This window comes from Scatophagus argus, chromosome 10, assembly GCF_020382885.2.
Source record: "Scatophagus argus isolate fScaArg1 chromosome 10, fScaArg1.pri, whole genome shotgun sequence".
NCBI lineage: Eukaryota > Metazoa > Chordata > Actinopteri > Scatophagidae > Scatophagus > Scatophagus argus.
The window spans coordinates 11,189,104-11,210,712 of record NC_058502.1 but is presented as its reverse complement, the minus strand read 5'-3'; the positions used below and the strand labels follow the sequence as shown (position 1 = coordinate 11,210,712).

The 21,609-nt window shown below is 41.3% G+C and overlaps 1 protein-coding gene across 3 annotated transcripts; it reads left to right on the top strand.

Annotated features, from left to right (window-relative positions):
- Window positions 1-439: 439 nt before the first annotated feature.
- On the top strand, window positions 440-21,589 carry zgc:154058 (Transmembrane protein 150A-like). 3 transcript variants are annotated; one of them, XM_046401710.1, is made up of 8 exons: window positions 502-798; window positions 1,210-1,457; window positions 6,181-6,228; window positions 6,764-6,850; window positions 8,074-8,141; window positions 12,565-12,692; window positions 17,629-17,806; window positions 18,248-21,589. In XM_046401710.1, exons 2-8 carry the CDS (start codon window positions 1,393-1,395, stop codon window positions 18,517-18,519), a joined length of 846 nt encoding a protein of 281 aa, XP_046257666.1. In that variant the 5' UTR covers window positions 502-798; window positions 1,210-1,392; the 3' UTR covers window positions 18,520-21,589. The 3 variants fall into 3 exon arrangements, with proteins under 3 accessions (XP_046257668.1, XP_046257666.1, XP_046257667.1); XM_046401712.1 differs by lacking the exons at window positions 17,629-17,806; window positions 18,248-21,589 and adding an exon at window positions 13,884-16,999 and having other exon boundaries at window positions 440-798; XM_046401711.1 differs by lacking the exons at window positions 502-798; window positions 1,210-1,457; window positions 6,181-6,228; window positions 6,764-6,850; window positions 8,074-8,141 and adding an exon at window positions 9,544-9,850.
- The last annotated feature ends 20 nt before the right edge of the window (window positions 21,590-21,609 follow it).

Genomic DNA, 21,609 nt, shown 5'->3' with positions numbered 1-21,609 from the left:
GACATACAAGTTCACAGACTCTGTTATCCTTTCTTTGAAGGCATGATTTCAATTACGCTGTAGTCTAGATGTAATAGTTCTCTGGCTAAGTCGTCTGACTTTACAGTGGGAGATGAAAACGACCCATCGTGAGCAACTAGAAGAGAGAAGCCACACAGAAAGAAGCGATAGATTTTTCTGTGTGAAACACGCCTGGACTTGCTTCAGTTAACACCATGGATGTATTAAGCCAAACTAAAGAACTTTGTATTATACATCCTTCAACAGAATTGCGTTGCTAGGAAACAGCAACGAAACTTGATTTCCGAAGTTTACTTTCTGTCAGGGTCTCAATTTAATTGCCGCAAGGACACAACCAAAATGTCTATGTTCGAAAATGTTCTGTTAAAAACTAATTCAACTCAATCAGTTTTTCCTGGGCTCCCAAAGTTATACTCTATAATACCGAGAATGTGAAAAACAATGTTTTTAGATTCATTATTTTGGTTTCAACCCCGCCCACTTGGTGTGCAACCAAACAGGAATGCAACGTATGTTTCTACTACAGGTTTTTGGGGGCGGAGTCAAACAGCTGGATTGTCTCGTGGCGGCGACCAGACCGGCCGCCTTCCCCCACTCCAATTCAAAGCGAGAATGGCTAACGGGACCTCAGTTGTTCGGGCAGAAAAAATGGAATTGATTTAAAAACAAGACAACAACGTGTGCCCCGAGTCCAGTGTGAAATAGCCCTGGGCTACCAGAGGTGTGCAGGACTAAAAGTAATTTTGAAAACGTCCTGAGCTAACACAACGGCAAAAGGTGAGTAGTCACAGATTTGCTTTTGATGTTCGTCGCTGTTGCTAGCTAGAAATGTGAAGGTGAGCAGCGGTTAGTACATTACATGAGAAGGGATGCAACTAATCAAGTTGTAAATGAAAAAATGTAGGAGTAAACCTGGTAAGCGATCTTGGGCGAACTAAAGAAAAACAAATCAAAGCATCATTAAATCTCTACGTGCTGAAGTGATGTTGAATTGCGTTACAGGTGTTTTTGTTTCTCATGTAACCCCTTTTATCCTGCTGCGAGCATCACACAACCCCACACTAGAGTCCAGATCTACATCTGATTATTTTCACTTGCAACCCTTGCTGTTGGTTTTAATGTTACTTTCTGATTAGTAGGTGAATGACCCTGAACATAACTCACTTTCCTTCTCCTCTCATTCACCAGCTTAAAGGACAAATCTGTCCCGCCGGTGTCCCATCTACCACCCTCCATTTTTAAGAAAACGAATCACTTGGTGGCAGCGCAGATGTCCGTCACACTCACTTAAATGTTAGTACTACTTGAGCAGATATTGCTCGGCTGGCCGAAGAGGAAGAAGAAGAAAGGGACTGTTCAAGGTGCTGGAAGATGTCTCTCTGGATGATACTGCCTGTTAGCCTCCCGGTGCTGACCATCACTGGAATATGGGTTGTGTAAGTATTATATTTCTTTGGCAAATCTGTGTATGAAGTCTGCATAGCTGTAAAAGCTCAGTGTCCTCTTCAGGTCAGCTGGAATTGAAATAATTTGTAAAACTGCCTTAGTCATAATTAGTGAAGCTCAGTGAAAGTTTTATTTTATGTCAAGGATGACACGCTGGTTATGATGTAAACACACGATAGATTTTTCCAAAAGTAACAACAGCCATTTGTCAAAAGTGAAAAAAGCTTTCTTTCCTGTAGAAACATGTTATTTTTGCATTGGTAGACGTGAACATATTTGGTCCTTCATGCATATTTTTTTTAAATGCCACCAGGTACAAAGAAAACATCTTCTCCCTAGCACATTCATAACGTACGGCAATCTTTTTTCACACGTGTTCCTCTTGCATAGCCAATGACAGGTCGCAGTCATTTCCAGATGCATTGTATCATTTGTTTTGAATTCACTGAAAAATAACAAACAAGCTTCTAATCTGGATTTCTGCATCTACATCTACCTTGCAACATAGCTGAAAAAACAGAAACATCACCATAATGAAAATAATGATCTTCCACATAGAGAACACGTAGCGATTTCCCAGTCATATTCAACAAATTAAAAATATGTTGTTTTTTGTTTAAGCGAAAACCTTTTGATGCCTCAGCCTCTCTTGGCTCCGGGAGAGCGACACACTGCATATTTACCCCGAATTCCTGGGAGCCATGGCAATTGCATGTGGATTAACTCTCTCCAAGAAGGATCTGGGATTATCACCCCTCTCTTCAAAGTGAGGCGTGTGAGTTAGCAGTATAGCTTAATTATCTGCCGTACAGTATCTGAGCAGATGTACCCAGAGAGAAAAGAGTGAGCACCTCCTGGTTATGTTTGGGCTGATAGCTCTTCTCACTGCTCTGTTATTACTTTGGGAGGAGGAATGTGAACCCCAAGGGGAGAGAGAGACAGGTGGCCCAATTCCAAATTGTCTTGTATTTAGGCTACGTGTTACATCTCTGATGTGTTCCTGTGGAGTAAGTAGTCAAATCACATGCCAAAGCTGAGAGCCAGCATACCAGTTGGTGTTTGTGATCATGGCTGCCTCACAGTCCACTCAAGAGTGTGTATTCAGGTGTACAGGGCTTTGCAGAAAAGAAGCTGCTGGGTTGTTAACGTTGCTTCAGACAGTCTACTGAGTCCGAGAGCATGCAGGTGAAAATTAGTGCTAGCGTTGCACATTTCTTTCTTGTTCTGGTGTGAGGTAGAAAGTTGATCTGGGATAAGATGCCAAATCCTGCTGAGTGTCAGTCCCTCTAAACCCATTTCCTTCCCGTTACTTTGACAAGGGTGCCTTGTTTCTACGAGCAGTCAAGGGTCTTTTTCCAGACTAGTGGAATGTCAAAGGATGTGACTTGTTGCGTAACTCCCCCTTTTACTGTGGGTGACTGGGTGGGAGTAAGGTAAATACTGGAAGGGGGTAATAGAGAGCGTAAGCATTAACTTTCACTCCGCATCTGGTGGCCATGCCCAGTGTACTAAAGGTCTGTGCAGCCAGATTAAAGCTCAGGGTTATGCCCACCCAAGAGACTCAGTTCAGGTTCTTTTGCTGATCTTTTATGAATTAAACGAAGTGCTTGAAACGCCAGTGTGGCTCCACTATACTTGTATCCAGATTTGAAGTAGTTTTTGAAGCACATGTTTCAAACTGTACGTCTTAGATGCTGCAGCAACCAATCAGAGAAGAAACTGCAGTACAGCCTAGACTGCCAAAATTCATTCATAGTTTAGGTATCATATCCTTTCCTGTGGTTTCTGATGTGTTATTTTTGTGCAACGTCTGGGAATTTTCATATTCCACACCAGATCTTTCCACAAAAGACTTTTCATAATGTTCCTTGTTCAATCCTAAGTAAAAAAACATGGTCTGTTCCATCTATAAATTGCTGTGGGGCATGCAATTACACTTTACAACTGCTGCTGCGATTTGATAGAGGTCTAATTATGTAAACAAACCTATTATTACTCAGCCTCCTCCTAGCACAGAATGCACTACTTTGTTTTCACATACAGCTAAAAAAGACCACTTTATTTAGAAATGTCCCAGAGCTGCACTGCTGCTTTTCTAACTTTGGAAGCTGACCAAATGTGTCTCAAAGCCTCTGGAAATTTTAACAACTTGAGCTGGCTATAGTCGTTTTTTCCTATATATTTTTTGTTGAAGTTAAACCTCTGTTAAGCCTGTACATTCGCTGTAAAGGTCTTTTGTATTTGTCATTGAACTGTCAAAGGGACAGGAGCTCTGGCAGCCTTTTACCACATGGACATATTCCACTCACACCAGTGGGTTTCCTTGCTGCATTATGCAAGAGCTGTGCTCTTTACAGACAACCATCTAGCTTATACGACTTTCTCATGGTAATTCACATAGCCCACTCCCAACCAATGCCCAGCCAATCAAACGTTGCCACCGGCAGTTAGTCAATATCAGACATGCATTTTACCAGTGACATAATGTAGCTTAAGAAAATGAAGAAAGCAGCTGCGAAAATACTGACATCCTGATTGAGGTCGTCCTTGTGCTTCCTCACGCTCAAGATGAGCCACCAATAGATACTCCATGCTGTTATGTTCTGACAGCATTTAAAGTCAGAATAAAGTGAAGAGATTATGATTGTTGTATAATTTGACCTTTTGTATGTATGATTTTGTGGGTGATCGCGCTTAGTATAGAATTCAGTGGAAACAGATGAAATTATATTCTACCACAAAATTGAATACTAAAAATAAGCTTTGACTGATGGCAAACATCAATACATTCAATGGATGAAAATGATCCGAGTGCACAAGTTTGTAGTAGTTCTGAGTGGGTCAGTGAGTGTTGTCTGAATTGGCATTCAATCAGCACAGCTTTGTTATAATGATAATAATTATTGCATTAGTACTGAATTATTAGAGGACTATCATAACCATATGCTGCAGTAGATAGTAGCAGTGACATCATGCCCTGATTTCTTTTCTGCTCTCCAATCAGCATGTTCACATTTGAATTCTGACACTTCGGTCTCAGACATTGTGGAAATTATTCAACAACAGAATCTTTGTCATGTATAACACATCCATTCAATAGATACTGTCCTGAAACATATATGTGTGTCTCGGTGCTTGTTGTTGTCCAGCAGATAACAGGTGTGTGTGTGTGTCTTTATGATATGTCCTTCAAAGAATGGTTTGTGAGTAGGAAACCGCCTGGAAACATATTTGATTGGTACTTAACCTCCTACTGAACTACCACTGTTTTCACAAATCAGGACAAATGGTCTCTTTGTCTGACTCTCACTGTCGCTCTTGCCGTATTTTTCTGGTTTGTTAACATATTGTTTTGATCAGAGTTTACTGCATGTGCTTGTGAATAACGAGGGGGAAAACGTCACAGTTGTTTTTCCTTCTGGAACTTCCCTTTTGCCCCCCACCTGAGATGTCCTTCCAGAAACAGAGCTAAAAATAATCATTCATGTTTGTATATCTTGATTTTTTTTCCCCTGTTTTCCTGCTGTTATAGCTGTTGTTCCATATGACATGTATGGACATGTATGGACAGAACAGGCAGATCTGAGCTGTACATGTTGCTGGTTGGGTAATAATTGACACTTCAGCCCCCAAGGCAGAAATAAAAACAATTGCATCCATAAAAATGGGGGAATTTTACGGTTAAAACAAATAACATTTTCAGTGCTCTTGTTTCACATGTCTATATGTCTTTATCAGCATACATGCACACTGACACAAATACATCTTCAATAAGATAATATTGACAGATTAGTTGTGTGGATGATTTATCAGTCAGGCTCTATTGCTTTTTTTTTATTATTATTTTTTATTGATGATTATCAGTCATATTATGCTCCTGCGGCTTCCATATTTGTCCATTGTTTAACTCAGTGGTGGATGCAAAGTACGAATGCGTGCATAGCAATTTAGAACATGCAGACAAAAATAAAATACACACTTCAAAGTCTTTATCTGAAGGTATGGATTGAGCTTGCACAATGCAGTTTCTGTCATTTGATCTTCAGGCCTTTGATTTCTCTGTGGATGAGCACTGAGCTGACCAGATAAACACTACAGTTGGATTTCAGTGGGATTCACACCAATTTGACTGACAGAAACCAGTCTTTTCTCTCTTTGATTTCTGGGTAGACTGATAAGAAATGGTCAAATTTCAGGTCACCAAGTGGTCCTTCAGGTTGAACAGACAGGTACATCTCAGGTCAGACTAACAGGATGTTAGTGTTGATGTGGTCCCCGTTGACATTTGGTAAATTTAAATTAAAATGCTGATGTATGTGATTTGAAGTAACATATTTTAGTAGTTAAAGTATTCTGCAGGTTTGGACAGCCAACTGACCACCAACGCTGTACAGAAGGAGTTAACTGTACTGCAAATATAAAATAGTGTGATGTGTCAAGACATGGCAGAGAGTTTAAGAGAGTTCAGAGTTTTACTAAAAGCAATTTATAATTGTTTTACTTCACACCCATGTCTCTCTTAAGTGGCAGCTCCGAGGGCCACAGTAACACTGGGATGTTGCACTGGCAATGCATTCCTCCATGTTTGTTGCATGAATTTCAGTGATTTAAAAATCAGTTCTTGTTCTCTGAATCATTCAATACTTGCTGAGTCACTTTGGATGATGGTAGCTCACTGTATTATTTTGGCTAATCACTGTATCTGTCTTGTAGGTACGCCATGGCCCTGTACAACCAGCATGTCTGCCCGGTGGATAACTGGTATGTTGCTTAATCCGTCCTGTATTTTGCCTCATCGTACCCCTGTTCACCCACACACAATTATGCCTTGCAATGTGGGGATTTGTCATTGTCACTGTCTACAGAATGCTATTGGCTTGGTTGATACATTAAGTAATGGGACTGTTTCCCCGACAGTCATCTCACATGTGTCCAAGAGACACACATAAACCCGCTCATAGTAAGCAAAAGAGTAAGCTGCAGTAAATGCTGTCAGTGAGTGGCAGGCTATTCCTCTGGACCATGGGTTTGTTTCAGTGAGAGGTTAATCTCCACAAGCATTACTGTGATCTAGCTACAGTATAATAAATGAAATATTTTTACCAGACATTCTAAGACTATATACGATAATATGTTTTATGTTGGTGATATCCCTGTAGGATTGAAGTTGTGCTGATATTTCCACAATTTATTAGTTGTGTTATTAGATGTGTATTCCAACACTAAGCTTTGCATTACCTTGTTTGTGCATGTGTGTGCGTGTGCATACATGTTTGGTGCATGTTTGGCTTGCCAGGTTGTACAACCAGTCGTGTGAAGAGGAGCTGTATTTGCAGAGCGGGCCAATCCTGTGCTGCACACTTGACAATGTACCTCTCATCAGGTCAGTGAGACTGTCGCTCTGAACCCAGCCCTACCTCTCCCTCTTCTGTTGCTCTGTCTCTTTTCTGTCACTTTGTTTCAAGTTTCTGTCTGGTGATGAAAAACAGGAACACTGTCTCATTGTTTTACATGACCCCTGTCGGCACATTGTAGTTAAAAAAGCGAGTGAGTTTGAAGGAGGCAGTTCTCCTGGGTGTGTGTGTGTGTGTGTATGTGTGTGTGTACATTCTGAAAATAACTTGAGGCTGATATATCCTGCCTGCCACCGTGGCAGTTCAGAGCCAAAGCATGGGTCTGCAGTTAACCATGTAAACACACACATGGAGGAGTCGGCTTACGTTTGGGAAGAAATCAGCACACTCCCACTCTTTTGTTTAGCTTTCTTGTCCAATGGAGCTTTTAAGATCAAAGGCCAGCAGTAGGGTGTAAACACTGTGGTTTGTATAAAAAAATCTGGAGAAAAACATTTAAAAAATGTAAGAAAATCATTGTTTATGTTTATTTATCCAAACATACATGACATGCAATGAGCATCTTAATGTTCCCAGGATTTATTAAAAGGCCCTCAAATCAGGATCGACTACGGAATAATCGAGAAATCTTTAGATATTGAAAAACTAGTCTTTACTAATGAAGTGCTGCTGTTGTTGCTTAATAATGAAGGTGGAAAAAAATGCACAGTTTTTATCATGTGCTGTTGTAGTCAGCGAGTAACTGACTGATCTCAAACATCACATGACTCACATCTGACCAAATCTACATAACCATCATCAAAATGCTAAATACATTTAACAGTTGTTTAAAAATGATCGTTATTACAGTATCAACAAGTATTAGTCTACTTAATTTTATGTTTTTGTTCATATACTGTAGAATCTGTGTGACTGCAGTCAGCTGAGAAGGCTTTGGATTTGTAGGCAGCAGGAGCTCGGGCACAGACAGCCTGTGTTGACTGCTGCCTTCCCCTCCTACAAACATTTCCCATTCCTAGAGGAGAGGCAGTGGGTGAAAAGTCAAAATCTTGATGGGATGTGAGGAAGCGTGTACCCCCCCAACCCCAACACACACACACACACTTCCTCACTGTATGACTGGAAATGTATCTCTAAAAACATGCTATTTCTGTGTACATGGTGTGGGAGGGGAATTAGTGGCACTGTGTAGTGTGCGTGGGTTGATTCAGAGCATTTCTCTGTATTTATTTCTCTGAACTCTCTCCTGCAGTAAATGTGGGACTCTTCCCCCTGAGAGCTGCTTCTTCAGCCTTATCTGCAGCACAGGATCCTTCATGGGTAAGACCTCATGTGCATGTACAATCGATACACACAAACACACACAAACAAACACATTGCAGTCATTGATATAAACCTCACCCTGTCACTGAAGGCTTTCTCTTTAAGTTAACTCACAGACAATAGGAGCCATTCCATTAATCTGTTGATTCTTTCCACACTTTATCACTTTATCAATTTTCTGTCAAAAGGACAGAGTTTCCCTTGCAGTAGGTATGTAGATGTGTTGATCAACTCTTTTGCTTTTGGTAACCTTTGTTTCCCTCAGAAATATGCTGGTCTGTGTGAAACCTACAACCACACTGACTAAGAGCCTGTGCAAACCTTGAATGTGGTCTTCTTGATTGAAAGGGGAAGTAGACACAAACAAAATTAGAATCAGAATGGTGTCATAGCCAATTGTGCACAAATATACAAACACACATGGCGAATGTGTAGTTTAATATGGTCAAGGAAACCATGCATGATAAAAAAAAAAAAAGAAGACAATGAGCTCCCATGTGCTGGTCTGTATGTTTTTTCTGACTTTCCACGTGCTGTTCCTTGCGTTCACTGGTGGTTCTGACTACCCTGATCGAGTTAATGTTTCCCAGCTGTGCCTTAGACATGATCTGTGTGTGTGTTTGTGTGTGCACGTATGTAAAGCGGGGGAGAGTTTATACAAGGAGCCTCCATGCCTCTAACAATTATTTAAGCCCTGCCTCTCTGTCTGACTGGCAAGCTCTAGATCATTTTTTGATCATCGTAGATTTAAAAAAAAAAAAAAGCTTACAACATTGTTAAGCTACATCCTCTGTGTTGCTGAAAGCCAAATTACAGCTCTGGTCTTCATCTGTGACAAGAATGGGAGAGCCTCTCTGTGTGTATTTGTGTGTATGGAGGGAGTCTACACATACTATGCAGGGCTTGAGAGATCCTTGTAGGGGACAGACTGTTGCAGCTCAGTGTAAAGTCTGCTCAGGCAGTAGAAGAAGTACAGCATTTGAGAAGTACTCTTAGTTAGCCAAATCAGTTCAGGAGAAGTTGTGTGGCAAGGGAACAATGTAACAAAACTGAAACAGCATTGCAAAACACACGTTGCTCAAACTTGATTTCGTTTCATGACTGACTCAATGACTGGAACGTAATTCTGTTTTCCAGTGAACCGTGTTTGTACTCATTATTGTTGTTATCCTGATTCATTACTCTTTACCTGTTGTGTCTGCAGTATAACTGTAGTGCTAACTCCAATGGGTTTAACTACAGCCACATCGTTACCAGTGTAGCTTCCAAAAAGTTATGGTTAGGGTTGAGTTGAGTTGTCTGGATAGATGCCTGTATTGGTGTTTGAGAGTTTTAATCATTTAACATATATACAGGGCTAGATCAGCTGGGATAGGCTCCAGCCCCCTCACGACCCTAAAACATTATAGAAAATGAATGGATGGATGGACAAAGCTAGATCTTAGAGGATTAGTTGATTAAATGGTAAGAAATGATAGAATGGGTCTACAGCATTTTAACTGAGTAATCAGTTTGGCCCTTATTCAAACAAAATTACCCTTGTTCCAGCCTCTCAAGTGGGAATATTACTAAATACATGAATGGTGGCAGTAGGTCAGCAAGCTACACCATATTCAGATTTAAGTCAAGCTGCTTTTACACCTGTTTGAACAGATCTGCAAGCACCTTTGCGGGCTGGTTCAAGAACTTCAGTTCGGTGAGGTCAGGTTGGTCGCATTTACAGCTTCCTTGTCTGTGTTTTTTTTTTTTTTTTTTCTTCTTCGCCATCCAATTAGTCTGAGCATAGCCTATGTTAATACCTGTTGTAAACCAAGTGATAATGCCTCTGCAAAAGTAGGTTAAGCTAATGTGGCATGTTGCTCTACAACAGGCTATTGTAAATAATCAGTGCTTAGCTTCTTAGCCTATTGATTTATGTCTTACTTTGTAGATTGAGCCTGCTACAGTTGACTCAGGGGTTCACTCCTATTTAGGATAAGATAGATTCAATGAACTTTATGTTGCCTCATAATTATTACTCTCATTTTTATCCCAGTCCCTGCCAGTTTACACACACACAATGATTCAAAGACAATGTGCGTATTCTTTCTCAGCATACCTCCTGTGGGAGAGAATGTAGCTGGGTGTTTGGGTTGAAACGTACCTCCTTGTGGGGACAGCAGGGTTTATTTAACTGTGAGGTGTGGTGTGACTGGTGTGACTTTTGTGGGAATACACACTGTCTATGAACATAAAGGCAAGTCTGTGCTTGTGACGGCACATACGCTAGAGGTCAACCAATAGTGGATTTTTAAAGGTTTAAAAAAAAAAAACCCTTCTGAAAGCCTGGATGCAGCTTCCTCTCCTGGGCTTCCTGACTTCTGAGAAAAGAAGTGAGATCTGGAGAGGGTAGCCACGTGAATGATGACTAAGGCTGCGACCATGGTGTGTTTATGTAAACTCTTTCCTGTTGTTGAGCTGTCACACAAGTTTGTCCCGACCATCTGAGCCCAGGTGGAGGTCAGCCCTCATGATGAAGGCGCCTGTGACCCCTCTGCCTGACACGCATTCTCAAAGAAATATGCCAGGAAGCAGCCCACACAAATGTGTCTTTAGAGTGCCTGAAATAAAAGTGAAACATGGATTTGGTTATAGAGAGTAATGGATCCTTTGTTGTCTTTAACCTTCAGGCCTAGCTTACATCATTTTATGGTAACTGCTAAATGCCAGCAAGTTCAAACATGCTCATTTGTACAGTCATTTTGTTGAAATGGCAAAAGTCCACCAGCCAGCCAGTCTGCAACACAGAGACAGAGATGCCATAATCCAATGAAATAAACTGTAGTTGACTTTCTTGTCCCTTCAGCAACACAGTGTGTTCTTCATTTAGAAAATGAAAAAAAGGAGTAGGGAAAAAAAAACAAAGACAAGATTGTTTCCGAGCCTGGAGACACTGCAGTTTGTTTTTCCGTGATTGTAAGTGAAATCACTTTGCCAAGATGATTTTAGTGCTGTGGAGGCAGAGGGCGTCTCACACAAACAAAGAACACACACTCACAAGGTGCAGCTTGAGGACTGGCTCAGGCAGAATGCTCATATACATTCTTATGACATTATATATACAATAGCTATTACATTAACTTCAGCTAGATGACCAGTTTACATTACAGCTGTCGCTGCATTGTTTATCTGTAAGTAAGTTTATCTGTAAATGTTTATCTTTATGGTTCCTGTTAAATAAACAAACAAATCAATATAAATATTTATTTGTATGATAAAGCACACTGGATGTTAAATGCTGGGTTGTGATTAATTGCAACATTTCATTGATTTACGTACATCTGTTTGGTGTAAAATGCACAAATTTACTCCAAAACTAATATACTCCAATTACAATAAATCTTACCTTATATAAATCCAGCAAAATAAAAAAACAGACTGAAATGCCTTTCACATTTTAGTTAGACTAAAAATACTTGGACAGTATTGTGCAGACTTTTCCCAGTCATCAGCATTGTGAATGGAAGACAATAAAGACAAGAACAGGTTGTGGCCAGGTTATGAAATGTGTCTGATTATTGAGACTCTGGCTTAGGGCCACAGACGCCGCAATATTTCCAAACCCTGACTAGTGCAGACAAAGCTTTACATTGTTAAGTCCTCTGCTGATGTTTTCTTTCCTCTCTGTGACCATAGTATCCATTTATATCCCCTTTTGGCACCACGGACCATCTTAAAGCCCGGCCTCTTACACGAAGATGCTGGAAGAGTTAACATTTCAGTCTCTGAGACAGTCTATAGGCTTCAGGTCAAGACACGAGGGGCTTCGTGTCCCCTCCAGTTCTCTCACCCTCCCCTTTTCCACTCACTCTCTATGCCCCGCTTTCACCAAGCCCAGTCTGCTTTCATCAAGCACCAGCCGTGAAGGGCTAACAAAAAGAAACCAAGCGGGGGTCAGCTCCTCAGTGCACCAACAATACCCCCCAGTCACAGCACATTAGCGCATCAGCAGTCATCTGTCTCATATACTGTACTTAGTTTCCCTCCACCTTTTAATCTTACGCAAGACAAGAGACCAACCCCCACCCTGACATCGTTCCCACTTTCCCGCCATTTCCTGCCTCTCATATTCCCACTCGTTAAGCAGAGAAATCAGTTTCATGTAAGTCCTAATAAGCTCCCATGGAATTCTTGTATATTTTGGCTAAGTGAAATGTACAAAAGTTTGCATTAAATTGAAACCAGGCAGTGTGAAATAATAATACATAACACCAACAGTGTGCTTGGTACGTCTCCAGAATAAGTGTAACTGTTCTCTCTCTCTTACGGCATGTCGCTGTTCTACTGGAGCAGTGATTTTCATGTGTTGTTTTGCCGAACCACCAATAACTGACTCACCTTCTCTGTCTCTGTGTCTCTCTATGTGTCTCTCGTTCTGCAGTTATGGTGATCGTGCTGCTCCGCTATGCCCACGTCATTGAGAAGCACCAAAATTGTGTCCTCAACACCGCGAGTCTCTCCACAGGCTGGATCTGTGCCGCTGGACTCATCATGGTGGGCAACTTCCAGGTACGTAGACCTGTCAGAGATAACATACAGTAACATAACTCTGGGAAATATATAATATTCAACTCTAACTAACTGTTGAACAAAAATAGATCTGCGAGAATTAATCTGCAGCTATTTTGATAAATGATTAATTATTCATCAGACAGAAATGCCAATAATTGTCTGTGGTTTCTTCAGTGTGAGAATTTTGTTGCTTTCTCTTGCATCACATCGAGTTCAATATTTGTGGGCTTGAATGTATGGACATATGATAATAGGCATTTTTAAACAATTAGTCGAGCAACTTCTTCCTCTCTCTCTCTCTCTCTCTCACTCTCTCACACACCCACTCACACATGCCCACACACACACCTTGTGTTTGAGAGCAAATCTACATTCAGGTTTGTAAAATTTGTCTTGTCTTCAAAGACGCAGTGCTGCACTGCTCTTTCTGGAAGTTTAGCGTTAAAGCTAAGGAACCAAGTGGGGAAGTCCAGCACATGTGTGTGTGTGTGTGTGTGTGTGTGTGTGTGTGTGTGTGTACAGTATGTACTCAGAAAAGAAGGGAGAGAGACAGAGAGAGAGGAGTTACTGGTAGCTTTAAGATGAGACATATTTGGTATTTTTGTAAAAAAAAAAAAAATAGAAGGTGTTTAAGAAGGTCAGTTCATAGATAAAATCGGCTTGATAGGATAATCATGAAGTTTGTCCTTCAAGTCTAAAAAATTTTTTTTTTTATTTGAATAACAAGAGAGATGAAGAGGGAGACTTACATGGTGCGTGCATTGACTCTGTTGGCGACAAAAATGTCTGGTCAGTTTTTGAATGAATTTCCTTGAATGTGTCCATTGCACTAGAAACCTGTCTACAATGTGATACAGCCATGTAAGATTCAGTGCTTTGATACTTGGCCTGATGCCCTCTCCTTTCAACTAGGCTTTTTTATTTGCTTATGATTTATTTCGTTTAAGATGGTTTAAGATGTGAGAAGTGACTGCAGAGATTTATAAGTTTAGAGTGCCTGTGCTCCCTCATATCAGACTGTTTCTGTATGTCAGGGTTGTTAGATGTGAAGGATACTTAAATATTTTCTGTGGATGATATGACATCTTAGTTAATCTACTTAAGCCTGAAGTTCACTGTGTGATGGACAGAAATCGTCTCTCATATGTGGAACAGTTTGTTTTCACCTTCTTCCCGCTTCTCCTCCAGCCCCTCTGCTCTGCAGAACTATTAGGGATTTTACGGGAACAGCCTGGGGGAAGTGAGTCATCACGCCAAGCCATGCATGGAGAGGAGCTGGGCAGACAGGGTGTGTGTAGCAGAGACCCCGTCTATAACCAATCACAGACCCGGTCTTAGTCGTCCTCTCACAGACCCGCCTCTCTGACAGTCAAGGATATTCCAGTGGGATGGAGGATTGGAGGCAGAGATGCCATTCATAGTGAATAAACTGTTAAAACCACATGACGGAATAGAAATTCTGCTGGAAAACAGACTTGAGAACATATGGACACAGCCTCCACAGGCAGAAACAACAAACAAGTTGGAATGTGAGGAGAAGACAGCAGCCAAAATCTGATGAACCCGACAGATAAAAATGAGTGGACGCACCAAAAAACCACAGCACTCGAGAACACACTCAGCAGTGGCAACTGCTTCAGTTTGTAGCTGTGTGTTATGTAAGGCTTTGGCAGCAAAGTTGAGGTGTAGCCACTGGGGCTTTTCCTGTCAGGCGATCTGATGGTTTGGGCAGAAAAGCACATAAATAGATGATGGAGAAGCACGTCACCACCACACTGAGGTTCATGAGTGTGAGCCAGCATGACTGCTAATATCACACACTCAGTTACACTGTCAACAGGGCCTTGTTGCCGTGTTGATGCTGCTCTAACCATGTCCCAAGAGAGTCCTGTCCATATCAAACATTCTTGAAAAACAATTTGCGAGCAGGCATGTGTGCCTGCAAACAAACTGCATCTTGTAAAATGCGACCCGATGTCCTTAAGGGAAGAGATCCACAAAGAATATACGCTTATTGGCTTAGCTGCTGAGAGATGAGAGGCTTGATGCCACTCTCATGTCTCTGGTAAGCAAGCCACAGCCTGCAGCAGGTTAGCTTGGCCTGGCACAGAGACTGGAAAATGGGGAAACAGCTAACTTGGCTCTGTTCAAAGATGACAAAATCTTCCTACCAGTTCATTTCTAATGCTCGCTGATTAAAATGTTTTATCTTGTTGGTTTAATGTGTGCAAAATGTAAAAACAGCGAATAGTTGTGGCTCAGGAGGTAAAGGGGATCGTCTACCAATCTAAGACAAGAAAAGATTATTACACTGAATGAGGGTGACAAAAAAAAATCGCTTTTTAGATCAAATTTGTGACACCAATTACTACAGTACTGTTGCAGATTTTTTTTCCTGGGTCACTGGATATTGTAGAATATTATTAAAGGCTGGAAAATTGCATCCACTTTTTGTATGTTGCCAGGTTGAAAGTCTGTTTAAAGTGCTTCTGCAACAGGAGGTCGCACTGACATTTAGTACAGCAGTTGTGTTGTAAATTCCTCAAAGTCACTAGAGTTTCATTTCGTCTCTACTTTCCAGAAAGTAGAAAACTGAAACTGACACAAAACTGGATGTCAGTTAGACTTGTTGCTACATGTACATCCCTCACACTGTTAACGCCCTGCTCACTTTTGACAGTCTGTATCACCGTAATATTATAATAATTCAAAAACATGTCACTGTTTAAATGCAACACACAGTATTTGCTTAGTGTGGTTTGTCCAAAATCTCCTCACTGCACACATATTTACTGTTGTGAGCCATCCCCTCTCAAGGGACTGTGAGCTCTCCTGACTCCTATCCTGCACAGTGTGGACACCATTACTATTTATTTATGCAGGAGGGCTGCTGGTCAGTGTCAGTCTGCAGGAATGGATTTATCAGGTTGCTTTTGCTTAGTCATCAAGGCACATTTTACACAAGGACAAATACTGCAGAGGATCATGTGTAGGACCTTTTAGACTGACAGTGAAGGACAACAGTATGTCAAATGTTGGCAGCAACTTTTAGAAAATATGACAAGCGTAGGCAAACATTTCTGGTGACTTTTAGCTGGAGAAAATTTCAGCAATGAGAGATGAGGGCAGATGCTCTGAGAAATGTTGTTTCTGATGTAGTCTTCTCCTCACCCACCCCCCGACCCCCGCAACACGTTCATTGTCCCTTATTGCTTCTGCAGCCATATTTTAGTGCACTTCACTGCTCTCACCATTCATCAGTTCTATCACCCCCCACACCCAACACCACCACCACCCTCTCTCTGCCCCCTCCCTACCATCCATTGTCTCTGATGCACAGTGTTTGACAGCACACAGCCCTGGCATGCTGTACAGAGTGTGAAAACATACATGAAGTATGTAGAGCAATGGCTTATTTGATGGCTTGATGTATTGTTAATTACTTAATTACTGCAGTCAGTGCTGTAATCCACAGATGCTCAAAAGCATTCACACAAGTACAGACAGATTTTGCAGTGTATAGTTTAAAGCTGCAACTAACAGTTGTTTTCATTAATGGTTGATCTGCCTGTTGTGGTTATGCTGTTGATAAATAAGTTATTTGCTCTATAAAATATCATAAAATGGTGAATTTTCTAAATATTATATATTAAAAAGCTAGCAAAACTTGTCTCACCTGACAAGTGAGAAGCTGAAACTGTTGCATTTGTTTTCGCAGCTTCAACTATTCAGGGGATCGTTTCAGCTCTGGTGTGGATACAACTTCAGTTAAAATAAGAGGATGTCTGGAGAATAAAGCATAGGGTTTCTTCCTGTGCACGTGGGAGAGTCTTTCCATTGCTGAGCATAGTGGGTAACAGATTGGCAAAAAAACAACGTCACTCGGACCCCACAGTGCCAGTTTGATGTACTTACAGGAGATGGAGAGGTGATGTAGTAGAGACGTTTTGTAAAACCCGCTTCTGTGTGGAGAGCTAGAACAGAATTCCCGATGTGAACAAAACTGTCTCATCCTCATTTCCAGCTCAGGGGATGTCACAGGCAGATGTCAGAAAAGATTTGCTACGTGCGCTTTTCATGTTGAATTCTCTAGAAATCTTATTTTGTCACTTCAGGGATTAGCCTACTGCACAAGAATGTTCAGTATGTACTAGCTGGGTCAATGGACAAATGGCTTAGAGGCCAAAACTAAATAACTACTAGGCTTCTGCTCTAATGATCCTTAAGAATCATGTGGAGCAGAGGGATGTTTTTAGTCCAATCACAAGTCTTTAACCATTTAGCACTGGCCAAGAAAAAAGCAATTATTTGTCATCTGCCTAAATAACTGTGTAAATAGCTGTGTTTCAAGCTTTGGTTAATGCTCCATTGAATCTCTTATCTTACAAGAATTTCCCTCCAGGGATTAATAAAGGAATTCTGATTCTGATTCTGATTCTGATCTGTTCCAATCAGTCCGTCTGAGCTTTCTCTCTCTCTCTCTCTCTCTCTCTCTCTCTCTCTATCTATCTTTCTCTGTGTGTGTGTGTGTGTGTGTATCCTGCAGTAGGAGCTGTAGTCACATGCTCCTTTTCAGCTCTTTTGTGTATTGTTTCCAATTGTTCTTGTGACCAGCTACGAAAAGGAGGCGTTGTGTTGTGCTGCATGCTGCTGCTGCTGTTTGCAACGTGTCATCCTCTCTGTTTCACTTATTTTACTTTGGCCCCTGTTAGAAAAAAAAGTCTAAGAGGCTCCTAACAGTGTTACACAACAATGAATAATCTGGGCCGGCAGCTTGGTACTGAAGCTGTCTGACATCGCGTCCCCCCTCCCCCTCCTCGTTCCCATGTGGTGTTTTTGACAGCTGCTAAAACTGCTGATTTTATGTATCATCTTCTTGCCCATTTTAATGTGGCTGCTCTTTCTCCTCCTGTCTCCTTTCTTTACATGACAGGTGGATAATGCCAAAGTCCTCCACTATGTCGGAGCGGGTATTGCCTTCCCCACCAGTATGCTGTTTGTTTGCCTACAGTCAGCGCTGACTTACCGACTGGCCAAGACCCAGGGGGAGTACAACGTGGCCCACCTCCGGCTCTGCATGACCCTGCTGGCCTTCATAGCCTTGGTGCTCAGTATCCTGTCCAGCCGCTAACATATGGCAGCCTTCGAGGCTGTCACAGTGCTTTAAAATAGAGCGTAGGACCAGTCTCATTAAGGACAGAGACATCCCCTCCACGTTTATTACAGAGTAAATACAAAAATAGAGGATGTTATCAAACTGATCTATTTTATGTGTCAACCAGTGCTGTGAAAACTCTGATACACATAGTTTTAAAGAATATTTTGACATTTTTGCTTATTTGCCTACTTGCTTAGCTTAGCATAAAGACAGTAAACAGGTAGCCTGGTTTGGTCTGAAAGTAATAAAATAATAGCACTTCTAAAGCTCATTTATTAACATGTTATATATGTTTTTAGTCTTCTGCAAACAACAAAGACTTTCTCATCAATGTCAAACTACATCAGATTAAAACAGGATGCTTTGCTGTTTTTGTCCTTAACCGTGTTTTCAGGTGGTGTGTTTTTCTGTCAGGAGAGCTTCGTCCTGCAACATGCATCGGCCATCTTTGAGTGGGTGTTCTGTGTCATTGTCATGCTGTTTTACGGGACTTTTGGCTTTGAGTTTGCCAGCATGTCAGGCGATACCATGGCAGTGCTGGCTAGAAGAGGGGCTCTGGGACCTGCTGGGCGAGAACACAAGGTGGATGCACTGGGAGCACTGGGAGGGCCTGGTGCACGCTCACAGCCACATCCACATCAACCTGAAAACATGTCTATACTGTAGACTACTGGCACATCTTGATGCCACGCAGTTGTCTTGTTTATTACTTTTAAACTCTGGTTGTTGAATGAGTTCATTTACTCATGTCCGGCCACATTTATCTGAGGCTTTGACATGAACCAGGCCAGTGCAGTTTCCGTTCACGGCAGAGGGGATTCTGCTATTTCAACCCAAGGGGTGAAGATCTGCAGCCACAGTGGAGAGCTCTGCTTGTATTGTGCTCACGCCAGAGCTTGGTGTCGCTGAGGAACTTGTTTGCATTTTGCACGTTGCACAAGTGTGTAACCAAATTTTAGCCTGACTCAGTCCTGTCCTCAGTGACCAGCGGAGGAGTCTTTTTGTTAATCAGATCAAAAAAATGTACTGTTCCCCCCTGATATTCTGCAACCTGTTTCAATGAGTGCCCTTTGGCCTTTCCCACGTCAGGTGACTTCCGTGATGCTTCTATTGTAAGTAAAGAAGGCTGCCGGACAGCCAGGCTGAGAGTATTACAGTCATAAAACAGAGAAGATTGAAGAGAGAGGGAAGATGATGATGATGGGAGGATGAGTGTTGCAGTGGGAGCAAGTTCAGACTTTAGGCTTGTTATTCCATCAGACGTTGGATGAATGCAATAAATCATTTAACCCTGCAATCATTTAACCCTGCATTAAGCAATATTTTTGATATGTCGAGTCCTTAATAATACAGAATTAACACCCTGCTCTACATAAATTTTTAGCTGACTGTTTTGGTTAACATACGCTTCATTCCAGACATGGTTAATGAGTGGAAGGTGAAGACAGTCGACCATTTAGAAAGCTGAAGACCCAGATATGTTTCTCAGGAGCTGGTTTACCAAGGTTTAAAGGAAAGTGAATACTGGATAATAATGTTGCTCTGTGTCTGCTGGATGTCTGCGTAGGAACAGATGTTAAGCCATAACAACTTATGTTACTTAGATTCTTTTGTGGTCAGAAGTCCCTTTTAATGCAACTTCAGCAGCTTCATCAACTTTGTGTTTGATGAGCAATTCCACATGTGCAAACCCTACACTGTTTATAGAGTAATGGACTCAACACCCAACACACACTGTGTTTTGGCGTCTGGATGCTTTGGGCGACTTGCCGTATCCTTGTTATAACTGCATCCAGAACATACAGATGACCCAGTGCATTGGCTGAGTCTGAAAAAATGTTGCCTTTCTTATTGAAAAGATCAATATACTGCATCAACCTGAAACCTCAAATCATATTTGATCACTTCCTCTCTGAAAAGAATATGAAAGAGAGACGATACAGTGTCCAGAGGCCAAATGCATACCAGCTAATTCAAGCCAGAGCTCTGCGCTTATTGAGTTTGGTGACGAGACACTGCACGTGGTTTCAGGTCCTATGGACGAAGGTCTGCATCCCATTACTCCTCAGTCACAAACTATAGATTTTTTTCCAGCACGTCTCGCTGATGTGGCAGGAGAAAGGGAAAAGAAAGGCTATAAATGAGATATACTGTCCTGCCTCAGTTTTAAGAATATGCAGAGTATCAGCATGCCTGTGGCAATGGTGCTAAAATACAAAAGGCCTTATCCTGTCATATTCCTTGAATTTAGCTGTGATTATGTTAACATCTGATCAGTGAAAGCAATAAGATGGAGATACACACTCAGTCTCAGTATTGATTGCTGATAGTGGAGGAGCAGGGACAGAAGGCTGCGTGCACGCCTGTGAGTGCCAGGAATACCAAAACGGATGTTTGGCACTACTAATTCACTTACATTGAAAAATGCGCCTTGCTAGTACCTACACTACACTTGATATATCTGGCCGTGTAGTTCAGCCTTATGGTTGCTTATCTTTTTCTTTCAGTTATCCCTCTGTATGATATTCAAATGTTGATTGAATTTGCTGACTTTGTTTTAAATTCTTTGCTGTCTTGCCAGAATTACTGTTTAAACTTTTTAGGAAACATCTCAACATCTCGGTGTAATATCACCACACTCTGAGCTCTCTGGAGGAAAACCAGAGCAAGAAGAGGGTTTACAACAGTAGTAGTCTTTGTTTTTAGGTTTCCTCAGAGTAAAAATAGTTCTTTCTCACACCACAATCACATGTTTGGACAGAGGTTAGTGCCAGTATTTTGGGTGCGAGTGGTTTAGTTGCCACTGAATGTATGAATGCTCTCAAAAAGACTGGAGTTGAAAAGCTTGTGCATGTTGTAATGTGGAATGAACTGAAAGGATGGAAACAACATCAGCCACACCACTGATCCCTTGCTTCTCTCTACTGGTCAGACTGCTTATTGCATATGAGTTTGTGTTGCAATCAGAGCTGTAGCTCAGCTCACAGGAGGTCTTGTTTTCTACTTGAAAAATTACACACTTTTGTACGCGCAGCTACAGCTAAGAAAATTTTGTCAGCTTAGGCTAAATCTGCTTTTGTTTTACACCTAAATGTACTTGGAAGCTACTGGCTTTGGTGCAGCAGTGGTCTTCAGATTGTTCTACCAGGCATCGCCTTGAAGTAAAACTTTTTGACGCTAATTCTACAAGATGCATACTTTGAACAAATCACAGTAAAGATTCAAAGTGTTTCTAAATGTTATAAATGTTAAACCAGATGATGGTGCTGCTGCTCATGGTCTTACAGCTACAAAAAGCTACAACTACCAAAAAACAACAACTACTACAATGACCACTACCGTTACTACTACTTCCCTGTTTAAGACATTTCTTTTGAGAACCTGTCAGTCAGATTAAGCACGCTCAGCCTCCAGTCCGCCTCTCTACTTTCTGTTCTTTTCTCTCGTTTACTTATCTGTCTGAACCTTGCACTCAGGAAAACGTTACAACACCAGCTGCATTGTTTGTTTCAAAGCAGAATGAACTCTGCTTGCCTCAGCCTTCTGTTGTCTTTGTTTTAATGGAATTCCTTTTTACGTTTACGTACGAGAATTTGTCATGTTTATCTGTTGTGTCAAGTATATGTGCAACTGCCTTTTCACAGTTGTAGGACTAATGGTTAATCATAATGTAATAGATTATTTTTGTTAATCAAAATTCTGTAAAGCTTAAAAAATAAACATTCCTGTATAAATAGCTCATGAGAATGCTTACGC

Bases quoted from the DNA above. Each gene is read 5' to 3' on its own strand.
- zgc:154058 (XM_046401710.1), top strand. From the start codon at position 1,393: ATGTCTCTCTGGATGATACTGCCTGTTAGCCTCCCGGTGCTGACCATC. The intron at 6,851-8,073 runs GTCAGTGAGACT...TCTCTCCTGCAG, and splicing joins GACAATGTACCTCTCATCAG to TAAATGTGGGACTCTTCCCC. The intron at 8,142-12,564 runs GTAAGACCTCAT...CTCGTTCTGCAG, and splicing joins CAGCACAGGATCCTTCATGG to TTATGGTGATCGTGCTGCTC.